At 42.0% G+C, this 12095-nt stretch overlaps 1 protein-coding gene across 1 annotated transcript; it reads left to right on the top strand.

The window, feature by feature from the left end:
* Positions 1-1976: 1976 nt before the first annotated feature.
* On the top strand, positions 1977-11795 carry LOC116999581 (pancreatic lipase-related protein 2-like). The gene is made up of 12 exons (XM_033066418.1): positions 1977-2016; positions 2812-2966; positions 3978-4103; positions 5605-5739; positions 7425-7533; positions 8134-8250; positions 8328-8450; positions 9313-9431; positions 10115-10244; positions 10435-10546; positions 11072-11239; positions 11732-11795. The coding sequence occupies exons 1-12, from the start codon at positions 1977-1979 to the stop codon at positions 11793-11795; spliced, it is 1398 nt and encodes a 465-aa protein (XP_032922309.1).
* The last annotated feature ends 300 nt before the right edge of the window (positions 11796-12095 follow it).

Raw genomic sequence — 12095 nt, 5'->3', positions numbered from 1 at the left:
GAGCACAGAGCAGCCTCTTGCCAGCAGCACTGGGTAGGCTGAGATCACGTTCACAAACAAGTCCTTCCAGTTCCTCTTGTTCAGCACTACACCTCCTAAATGCCCAGTGAAAGAATTTTCAAATTGCATGCTGCCTGGACTCTTTTTACATAGATTTTTGGCCTCTTTGCAATCTTTTTGTCATTAAAATAGACTTATGTTAACATGGCTTGTTATGTCATTAACACAGATACAGAAAGGCTTGCCACTAAAAAATGATCTTCTACCCAAACTACAACTCTCTTAATTACAGAACATATCAACATTCCACAAACGATAAAATTTCCCCTACTCATTTTATTTCCCTGGCCACATGTTAATTGCTATTTTCAAAGGAAGATCCTTTGAAGGAAATTACTGATCACTTTTATTTGGCAACAATCTCCTACATCTCCTTAAATCACTACTTGCCATTCATATTTTAGATCTGAAAATAAATTCTACTCTCCTTCCTGCTCTAGTGTTCCTGGCATGGAACATCTCCTGGGTGTGAGGGCTGTCCATTAAATATTAAGAAATCCTGTGGAGCTCTCCAGTTCATGTGATGAGCCACAGCAGCTGTGATTTTCCTGCACTGTCATCAGGCTCTCATCACAATGACAGGCACCTTGGCAGACATTCCAGCTGGATGGAGCTGCTCCTTTTGGCAAACTTTTTGGGACCTCTCTGTTCCTTACAGTAACTCCTGATCCTTTTCTCTCCTATTTTACTGCCAGATTTTCTCTCCTTGAGCAGATAGTTTTCCTCTCTGGTGACTACAGCAATGGATAAATTAGGCTTAGGATCAGAGCTGTGTTTCTAAGGAAATTTCATGATTCCTCTCAGCTCTGCACTTTTTAACTCCTGCCCACTGCTGAGATATTCATCCTCACTCCTCTAACACACAAACAAAACAAGCTGTTACCAAACAGGGACTTCAGAGTTTATTAGAGAGTGCTGTGACCTATCCCGTTTGGCTTTGTTAGGAAACCATGTCATTACAGCCAAGTAATCCCACTGCCATCAAAAACAAGCACAGGGCTGGATCAACACGTGTCACACAAGCTTCAAGGACAAATTCTGTAAAATTCCCAATTGTTTCTTCTTTGTTTCTGAAAGCACTTTGTAGTGTTAAGAACTTTTGGAGTGCTGTGTTTCTGGCTTTCTTTTACTTTAGCTGTAAAAATATCCCTTGGAGAGTGCTATGCACGTAGTGAGATTATAACTACTGAATTTACCACTTTTTCTTAATATTTCTGATGAGCTATCCCAGTGGCCAGGGGTGACAACTCAAATTTTTGCTTTAAAAGAAAAATAGTAGGTTGGAAAAGGGAGGTGGAAAACACCTAAAAGAAGAGGAAATAGAGAACAGTTGAATGAGGCAAACAAGAAGGGAGGAGTTGAAATTAATGGAAGTTCTGCCATGGGAAAGACCAGTAGGGAAAGTGTAGAGGAAAGGGATCTGATCAAAGGTTTTGTTGCAGTGAGGGGCCTAAGCTGCCAAGTGTGCAGACTTCAACAAGTTATTTGCACCACTGTGCTTGTTGTACCCCACCTCTCCCCTACCCCATCACAGCTGGGAAAAAATCAGGATCCTGTGATGTGGTTGACTCCATCAGCGATGCACGCAGTATTGTCTGTGCAAGAAATGCAGTGAGCAGCAGAACTGAGTGGTGGGGAAGGATCCCTTCCCACATCCTGCTGGAAACTCCCCCAAGCAGCCCAGGATGCTGCTGGCTGTGGGGCACATTGTTTTGTGGTCATTTGGTGTCTCCAGGACCCCCAGGCCTCTTTCTGGTTGATGTGTCCCCTCTGTGCACAGACCAATGTGGGAGGTTATTCCTCTTCAGGCGCAGCTCTTTGCATTTCTCTTTGTATTACACTCTTTTTAAAAGGAAAAAAAACCACTCGAAATAAAATGCTTAACCTGTGTATTCAATTTGCTTTAGGTGGCTGGGATGTGGATTGTTGCATTTTATCTCCTTGGCAGAGTAGCAGGTGAGAAATTGTACCTTTAAACACTGCCACTAGAAAGTGAATTCAGATGAAGTGGTACAGAGCAGATGACTGTTATTTTCCTTTACATTGAAATTGTAGTATGATTTGTGGGTCATTGTAGGGCAATGTCTATTACAGTGCATGGAACTAATGCTAAAAGGCTCTGCTCTGTTTAAAATTCATTTTTAAGAGTGCAAGAGACATAACTCTGCTGAAAATCCACAGAGAAATTCAGAGTTTTGTGTCCTACTTCTACCAAGGCAATGCAAGATCTGTCTTTCCATTGCTGCTCTATACAAAGAACTGACCAGCAAAATGGTGCTCAGCACACCAATGCTAAAATATCAAAGATGAGCACTAGATCCACCTAGATCCACCTGATCTAGAAAAAGCTACTCTACTGAAGGAAATGCTCATCTAATTCTTTCTTTACCTTCATTCACATGGCAGAGACACAATGCTTTGGAGCAGAAGGTATGCAGGAGCAATTCTAACTAGCATTTCTTGCTAGGCTGTTTTTTAGAAAGGAGCTGAACTATTCCTTTATAAGCCTAGAAAGTGGTGTCAAAACACTGGGTGGGTCTGGGCTTATCCTCCTTTACTTGGTTTATTCAGCTCAGCTTGTGTTCCTACTTCAATACACACAATGGACACATAAATGACCTTCAAAAATTAATTTCAAAATCTATCCTAAAATTAAATCCTTAGTTTTTTGCTCTTCAAACTGCTTTAATCTCAAATACATCATCAAGCAAGAGAATCATACATATAAACAAGTTATTTCTTCTACTCTAGGTAAAGAGGTTTGCTACCCCAGGCTTGGCTGTTTCACAGATGACCCACCCTGGTCTGGGGTACCAGGGAGGCTTCTGACAGGTTTGCCTGATTCTCCAGAAGAGATGAACATCAGCTTCTCTCTCTACACCAGAGAAACAGGAAATAACTCACAGGTGACATTTATTTTTCACATCAAGAGCTGACTGAACCTAAAAACGTTTGTTAAATTGTTCCAAAGTCTGTGTCAGTCACCATAGGCAAACAGGTCAGAATCAGGAGATAGTTTGAAGGTACACTACTGAATATACTTTGGGGTAGAGCACAAAGAAAGTGTTATAATGAACTGTAGGGCATAAGAAATTTCCTGGTATTTTCCTGAGGGTTTAGGGTATAGGTTTGGCAGATTAGCTTTTGCATGTGTTTGAGTCTCTGAGGAAGGTTGAAGCACACAGGATACAGCAGCAGGTTGCTCAGCACCTCTGTTGTTGATAAAATAAACCAAAATACAGCTTCCACTTCCCATTAAACTTCACCATATCTATAATCTAGGACACAGCCCTTCCACACCCAAACTCCCTGAGCTCACATCACAGCCCCTGTATTTGTCTGAAAACAATACAGACAGATAACATTCTCGAGGAAAAATAGAGGATTAAGTAGCTTGCAGCAATGTGTGAAGATCAGCTTCACCCTTGCTGCATGCAGTCCTTGCATGGAAGTTCTTCCAGCCTTGCTGGAGTGGCTAATGAGAAAAACAGGCTGCAGCTTAGAGGCAGAGCAGCACACTGAAGCCAAAGTCAGGTCAGAAAAGGGACAAGCTGGAGCAGGAATTGTGGAGCTGGTGGGCTGCTCCCTGGAGAAACTCATCACCTCAGGCCAAGAGACACCCTGTGACAATGTGGCACTTTTCCATTGCTCATACTCTGCAAAGGGTGTTCTTCACTCAGAATAAATGGGAGCAGCAAAAACCACAAGGGCACCATTGCTGTGGAGACCATAGTGGAACTGAGAACGATTAGATTTTTGGTCTCTCAGTTCTAAAAATCTCAGACTTTGTTCTGTCAGAGTCCCTTTAGCCCTGAGGGTATGACTGACCTTGCTGACTTTTTTAAATGTTCAAAAGTAGGAACGGATAAAACCTTTTTTTTGTTGTTTGTTTGTTTGTTTTGTTTTTTAACCTATAGGTGATCTCGGCAATAAACTCCTCGACCATCCAGAAGTCACATTTTTCTTCACATAGGAAAACCTCCTTCATCATTCATGGATTTGGCAGCACTGGAAAAACAGGCTGGGTGGTAGAAATGTGCTTGGTATGAGACATCCTCTGGTTGCCATCAGCTCTGTTGGTGTCCTTTAGGCACTAATGCCCACCATGCATTTTACAGTTCATTAGACAGTAGAGGGTACAAACCAAGAATTAAATTTCACACAAAGTGCTCCCACTCCGAAGACACAGCACAGCCAAAGCCCCTTGGTCCTACCTGGCATGGTTTTTCTCTAAACTTTCCATTCACAAACCCTGCAGATCAGATCAGAGCAATGACTGAACAGAGCTGTCCCCAGCCCCTACACCCAGGGGTTAGACACCAACTCACTCTGCTGAATTCACCAATTCACACCAATTCACACTGCTGAATTCACCAGTTCACACCAGTTCACTCTGCTCCCAGGAGCAGCAGCTGAGCCTTCCTCAGTCCAAGAGCCCTCCTGACTTGGAAAGCTCAAGTTTCAATCTATAAATACTACTTTGGTCACTGCTGCTCAGTTCTAAGAGACAAACAAAAACCAGCCCAAACAACAACAAAACAAACATAAGAACACCACCTAACATTTTTGCTTTTTGTTTGATTACAGAGTTCAGTGGAAAAAACTTTTCAAATCTGAAATGTGGAAGCTCCCACAAAACTAATAGAGTGTACCTTGGCAGACAAGCAAGATCTGCTCTACTTGCTGCTGCTTCTGTGCTGGCAGGGAAAGGGCCAAGCTGGGAAGACACCACTGGATATAAGTCCCAGATCAGCAGCACTATTTCTGTTCACAAATCTATGAAAAACTTTTGATCTGAAATATTTAATTTCCTTTTTTTTTTTTTTGTTTGAAAAGAAACAGCAATTCTTTCTGGCTCTCTACACTACAAATTTATGGTCCCCACAGGAGAGGAGTGAGTCCAGGATGTGTTATTGTTTCACTTCTGTTTTCCTCGTCATTCACCTTTAGCTGTTTTTTCATGGATTAATTTTTGTTACCACTCCTTGTTGTATCTCAAACCTTAAGTGAGCCTTATTCACAGAAAGCTGCAACTGCAGACTAACACATGGTTCTTCCACTGGAAAAATCACTGTCTGCAGCACCAAAGTGACCAATGCTTTCCTTGCTGAAATAGAACTTTTCTTCTCTCTTCCAAATTTCTTTAAGTCTGACATGACTTTCCCAGTTTTAAACCCAATTGGTAAATAAGACTACTTCTTATACAATTCAGTTAAACTACCAACATCCCTCAAAAAATTCACAATACTGTACATAGAATCTACTGTGCACGTCTATGACATTTCAGAAGTATTTCAAATATAGAGATGGTGTATAAAGTAAAATATTTTTATTACAGTTTTCATAATTGATTTTTTTTGAGGAATGCTTGTTATATTCTGTCTTGTAAGAAGATGTGGTACAGGCTACAATGAAAAGTCACATTTAGCAAAGAATGAGAAACTTCGTTTTATGTTACGTTTTAATCTTTATTCCAGTTTAAGTTTAATCTCTGAATGATATTTTGTTTCTTTAAACACTTTGCTTTGTGTGTTCCCACCTCAGCTGTTGCTGGAAGTGGAAAACATCAACTGCATTGCTGTGGATTGGAAAGAGGGAGCAAAGGGCACCTACGTGAGTGCAGTGAACAACATCCGTGTGCTGGGGGCTGAGGTTGCTTACTTCATCACAACTCTGCAGGTAAAGGAGCCTGCTCTGGCACCTGGGGCTGCCCAGGGCACCTGGGGACATGGCACTGCTGCTCTGGGTCTGAGCCTTGTCCAGCACGGTCAGGGGCAGGGCTGGGGCTGTGCAGTGGAGATCCAGCTAATTACACTAATTATCAGCCCTGAGAGCACCTCTCACAGCCACAAAGCACACAAATGAAGCTGAGGCTGAGATGCGCCTGTTTAATTAATTAGAGACCAGCAGATGGCAACATCTCCATATGGTGTTACAGGCGATCCAGCATTCCACGGAAATGAGGCATCCCAAGGGTTTCCAGCACTACACACCCCTGCCAGAAGTGCACGAATGTCTCAGCTTGGCACCACCAGCACCAGCAGTACCTGCCTTACATGATAATTCCATGTTGCTGTCCAGCTGCCTCCTGGCTGTGAGCCCCCCATTCCCAAAGGTGGCTGCTCACATTTACACACACACTGCAGAGCTGCTCACTTGCAAAGTTTGTGCAGCTGCATTTCCCACTGATTTCAGACAGACTCACGAGTACTTGGAGCAGCTGGAAATCAGAACCTTGCCTGGCACTGGGCTTGACCCTGGCCAGGAGTTGTTCATCTCAAAGTGCAGCAAAAAGAAGTTCAGAGCCCACGAGACAAAGTGCCAACCTTGCAAGAATCTGAGGCTCAAAGAACACTTTACCAAGTTCTGTGGGGTACAAGCTGTTGTTCCTTCCTAGGAAAATCATGTGTAGCCTCACACATTTGGCTTCTAGATCTTTCTCATCTATGTATAAATATCAGTCATTTCAAGACATGTTGAATTTCATATTTACTGTCTCTGTTACTGCATCATGTGCAGTCTAGGGCACCCTTTCTTCCCTTACAAAAATCCATAAATGATGCTTAGACTTCCTTTTCTTTTCCCTAATTTAAACATTTCTGGAGTTTCATTGTCAGAAAGGTTCAGCTGCACAGTAAATGGAAGCACTGCAGTAAAATGTTTTCAGAGGAATCTGCCATCTAATATTGAAGGCAGACAGGGCCATTCTCCTGCTCTGCTTTAGGTTTGGTACACACATTACAAAACTTAATGTAAAAAATTCAAGCAATTAGCAAACCTTATTGGTTTTGTGTCCCCTCTATCTCCCTTTCCACCTTTAATAATGCAAGTGTAATATCTCAGCACTGCAGGTCTTGTACAGGTGAGACCTGGCAAGGAGGAGAATGGATGTCACCCCACCTGAGCTTGGCAGTGAAAATCTTATTCATTATATGATCACATACTCTAAATAGACATGGAGGATTGATATGTGACCAAAAAAAGAAAAAAAAAAAAAGGTGGGAAAGTAGAATAAATAAAGAAAAAGTGAGATCATTTTTATGGAAGATGATGTTAGGCATTGATCCAAATGGGAAAGATGGTCCATATTTTGTCTCTCAGGATGATGGAATTCAGCAAGCATAATCCAACACTGCAACAGTGAACCCTTCACCACTATGCATGTAAAATTCCAGATGGGATCATTTTTCTGTCAGTTCTTAGTGCAATTTAAACAGCAATTAACTCAAGGAACTCCCCTGTGTTTGCCATGCAGAAAGTCGGTCTAGATGTTCCCAGAGGCCCATAATGTCAGCCCTTCTCTTTGCTTGTTATTCAAAGCCTGTGTTCTTATCTCCTACCACCACCACCACTTTAATGATCAGAAAATGTTCGGGTACTCCCCTTACGAAATCCATTTAATTGGCCACAGTCTGGGAGCTCACACTGCAGGAGAAGCAGGAAGAAGGATCCGAGGCATCAGACGGATCACAGGTAGGCTGCTCACAAAAATGCAGAGCTAACAGCCTGTGTTTAAAGGAAAAAAACTTCCTACACACTGGTCTCTAGACTAGAATTTAATTATTGGCAGGGCTGGAGATACTTGTCATGAGAGCAGATGAAATTTATGCTTCTCAGAAACATTAAAAATTATTACATGTTCTCCATTTAGGTGAAGTTCTCCTTAGTGGAAGGACAAGCATAGCAAACATGTTTGTAACATTGCCATCCTTCACTGGGTTACAACAAGCCCCACACAAAAACAAAGCAACAATAACTCTTAGATTTCCCCATTTAGAGGTTTAGAGTCCAGTAATAAGTCCATGGTTAATAAATGCCTCCTTCCTAGTAATACAATATGCCATTATATAATCTGTTGAAAAAATATTTTACTTCTCTTGGAATAAGTTTTCAGAAAGGTTCACAAAACCATAGTACTTGCATATTTTTTATAGTTTAGCTTGAAATTCACATCATTATTGGGGTTGGCTTTTGCAAAACTAAACATCTGATTTCATGGGCTGGCAAAAGAGATATCAACATGTGCAACACTTCTCTCTCTCCCTCAACCAATAAATGTGGGTGGTTTTTTAGGTTTAGACCCTGCTGGGCCCTATTTTGAAGGTACTCCTCCCGAGGTGAGACTGGACCCTACAGATGCAAACTTTGTTGATGTTATACACAGCAATGCTGCTCACTTCCCTGCAGCAGGTGAGTGCTCCTGGGCCAGTGCTCCTGCAGGGTGGGCATGGCACCCAGGCACTGACACCTTCCCATGCATGCCTCAGGCTTTGGAATGTACAACACCACTGGGCACCTGGACTTCTACCCAAACGGAGGAACTGTGATGCCTGGATGCGCTGATTTAATTCCAGAGATGAAACAAAGTGATTTTGAAGCCATCATTGCAGGTAAACATGCAATTCCAACATGCAATTCCAACATGCATTGTATATTGGCTTTGTTCAGTTCTAAAACATGAACTGTGAAAATTGCACACTGTTTGGGAGAAAACAGGAAAACAAAATTGCTTTTTGCCTGTTTACTCCTAAGTTAAAAAGGAAGTAAGAAATAACAAAGGCTGGAACAGAACAGTGCTCCACAGAGAACTCTGCAGGGGAGGGAGGTGTCACACATGCCCAAGCTTTGCTTCTGTAATTTGAAATTGGATGCAAATCCCAAAAAGGCAAGAAGCAGGGAGCCTGCAGGTCCAACAACCCCAGCAGGAGATTTTCAGGCTCAGAAGGACCAAATCAGCAGCATGACAGCACCACCTCTGGTTTCTTGCAGATGCTGTAAAGGACATCCCACACTTGTAAGGCTTGAATTAGGTAAAAGCACTGAGTGTTCCCAGGGACTGTGCATGCCTCACCTCTGAACCTGAGACCTCTCTCTTTTCAGAGATTTTGGCCCTTTTGGTGGGTGCTCCAAGCTCTGTTAAGCCCCTTAAAACTGTAACAAATGTTGTTTTGCTGTGACATCTCACATATATATATATATATGAATGTGTTCTTAAAAGGGACTATTACACCACAGCAGACCAATGCAGCTCACTTGAAATCTTAGGGTGATGGTACACCATTCTTCAGATAAAACACAAAAAACCAGCAATTTCTCCTGCAACTAGAAATTCAGACCAAAAAGAAATCATTCCAGGCCCATGCTGCAGTTCTGCTCTGTGCCTGAGCTCTTTCCATGGTGAGACAAGTGCAACTCTGGCAGAGGATAACGGGAGATTATTTCACCAAAACTCATAAACTTTTTTTCCAACAGATGCTACACTCTTTGGGGGGTGTCACCACTCACGCAGCCACGAGTTTTATTTTGCAAGTATCCTCTATCCCACCGGGTTCCTTGCATATCCCTGTGACTCCTATGAAGCCTTTAAGAAAGTAAGTGTTTCAGCCCAGGAAGGGATGAGGTGTAAAGAAAACATTCCAGGAGCAGACACCACTTGGATGCTGGGGTGCCATGGTGTGGCTGGGTAGAATAAGCACAGCACACAGCAGTTCAGCTGTTCCACTCTGGAAAAGGAATCCTGTAGCATAAATGATGTCACCAAAATAGTGGGGACAAAAATGAAAGCAGGTGGAATTCTCCCCCCAAACCCTTATGCAAAGGCAACATAGGTTAGATAGATCTGTCCTATTAATTCCTACATTTGGAGCCTCTGGAGTCCTTGAGTGCTCTCTAATTTACATTGGGCACTGATTAGAGCACCTAGATACATCCACTTATGAATGATGCTCCTTTCATTTTTCCCCACTGGTGAAGGCAGGCAGCTTCCCCTTGACTAGGAGGGTAAAACTGGCCTATATTTTGCACTAGAATCTTATTGAAAAATGTTTGAATTAACAAATTTCAGGCTATTACCATACACAGGCATCAAATCTGCTCATTCTGGGTGCAGGAGCCATTATCTAAAACAAGTTTATCAGGTTTTGTTGTTCAGTTATGAAAACACACAGTACTGCCACAGCTTTGCAAGATCAGAACAGCATCTGGAGCATTAATTTCATAAGGGCTAGCATGAAAATTAATATTCCTCATTAACTGATGCTTTTATTTTCCTTAGGGAGCCTGTTTCCCATGTCCACGGGAGGGATGTCCAATGATGGGGCACCATGCTGACAGATTCCCAGAAAAACTGAAGAGGGTAGACCAAAAATATTTTTTAAATACAGCAGCAGATGAGCCTTTTGCTAGTAAGTGGAGAAGGTTTGTTACAGTTGTTCACAAGTTTGAGCAGTGCCTTGATGTGATTTACAGCCATGTCCCCGTGCTGCTTCCATAAACAACTAATAGCTCTGACAGAAAATGCTACATTGCTTGTGTAATGTAGCATTCAAGCTTACCAGTGATAATCTGGATTTATTTTTGTTTTTATTTATGCAGCTTGGAGACAAAAAGTATTTATCAAATTGGCTGGTGTAAAGAAAACAAGGGGAGACATAAACCTGGTTTACTATGACACACAGGGGAACTCAAAAGAGTATGAAGTTGCCAGGTAAGTTAAATTAATATTTTTCTAGAGTATTTAATGCTGCTAACATTAATCTGCATACTTTCCACATATTTAAGCAGTGTTAACACTCATCCTGCATTGCAAATGTTCTGTTTAACATCAGATAGGACAGAAGTTATTACTTAACTAAGAGCCATGAGGGCAGATGGAGGGTTGTAAAAAGAAATGGAAGGCATTTCCATCTCCATGAGTTCTGTGTTTCTGAGCTCCAGGTGAGTGATCCCTGCAAACTCAGCACACGAGGGCTCTGGGGACAGCCCCATTCTCACTCCTGTCACCTCCCCATGGCCTCCTGCCACAGGCACATTTAAAGTGTTCAGCACTGGGTTTCATCCTCTCCTCACTCACAGCCCTGGTCCAGCGCCCTGTACTCTTGCAAAGAACAGCAAAAATGCAAATTTCTATTGTAAAAAAAGAGAAAACCTGAAAATATGTGGAGAATGTGATTTATTGCAGTTATCTCTGAACTGTTGAACTTAATGACGCTGTTTTTATCTCTGTTCACAGTGGAGACCTCACTCAAGATGATGTTTACACCGAGTATCTTGATGTTGAAATCAACCCCAAAAACACTACAAAAATTGAATTTCTCTGGAATAAAGCCATATTCTCTCTGCTCTGGGCAAGGCTGGGAGCAGAAACAGTCAAGATAATACATGGAGCAGATGGACATAGGTAAGTGTATCCCATTTAGAGGGCAGAAGGCAAGTGGAAAAGCCCTGAGAGAAAAGATGGAGAAATGGTCTTAAAATGGACAGATGGTTTGTAATCAACAATGTGAATTTCAATAAGGAAAAGGCAAGGCATTGCACCTTGGACAGAAAACAATCAGAAAAATCAGATGTTTGACTGTGCACCAGGGAATAACTGTCTGGAAAAGAATATAGCAATGCATAGTTTCAAATGTTTAGCTTTTCCACAGCAAAACAATTAAAAACCAAGATAAAGCATATTAAATCTCAGATTTTACAGCTGGTTCCCAAAGAAGGAAATCCACATTTTTACTGTTAATAGCAGATGCTAATAGTCTTTGCAGCAGGCTTTTAGGAAGCCTTCAGTGGGATTATGGGTTGGACTAAGAGCCCTCAAGGTGACAGCTGACACCCTTTCATTTCTCATTGGGCAAAAAGAGATAAATCTTGATTCAAGCATTTTTCTTCTTCCCAGGTCAACTTTTTGTGGCCGTGGAACTGTGGCATATGGAGATCCTCAGTTACTCAGACCTTGCTAGAGGTCCCCAAGGTCTGTACATGGCAGCTGAGTAAACCCTCAGTCATGTGCATGGAAATCTTGGCACAAAACACCATTAAAGCAAATTTCAAAATCCAAAATATTGCTCCCTTTGTTTTTTGGTTTTTTTCCCAGTTCTTTGTAAACACATGTTGTCAGTGCTTTTTGTATTTGAGCCACATTTATTGTGTTTGTAACTATGGGGCAACCAGAAATCACACATGCTAAAATCCATTTAAAACACTGTTTCACTCTACCTGTTCCTCCAGGCAAGAGCTGAGTCCCACCACACTGATAGGTA

Source organism: Catharus ustulatus, chromosome 8 (assembly GCF_009819885.2).
Source record: "Catharus ustulatus isolate bCatUst1 chromosome 8, bCatUst1.pri.v2, whole genome shotgun sequence".
NCBI classification, from domain to species: domain Eukaryota; kingdom Metazoa; phylum Chordata; class Aves; order Passeriformes; family Turdidae; genus Catharus; species Catharus ustulatus.
Note: the sequence above shows the minus strand (reverse complement) of the source record. Positions and strands in the feature narration are given on the sequence as shown.

Excerpts from the sequence above, each read along its gene's own strand:
- LOC116999581 (XM_033066418.1), top strand. The coding sequence starts at position 1,977 with ATGTGGATTGTTGCATTTTATCTCCTTGGCAGAGTAGCAG. Across the intron at positions 4,104-5,604 it reads GGGTGGTAGAAATGTGCTTG|CTGTTGCTGGAAGTGGAAAA; the intron begins GTATGAGACATC and ends TTCCCACCTCAG. Across the intron at positions 10,547-11,071 it reads AAAGAGTATGAAGTTGCCAG|TGGAGACCTCACTCAAGATG; the intron begins GTAAGTTAAATT and ends CTCTGTTCACAG.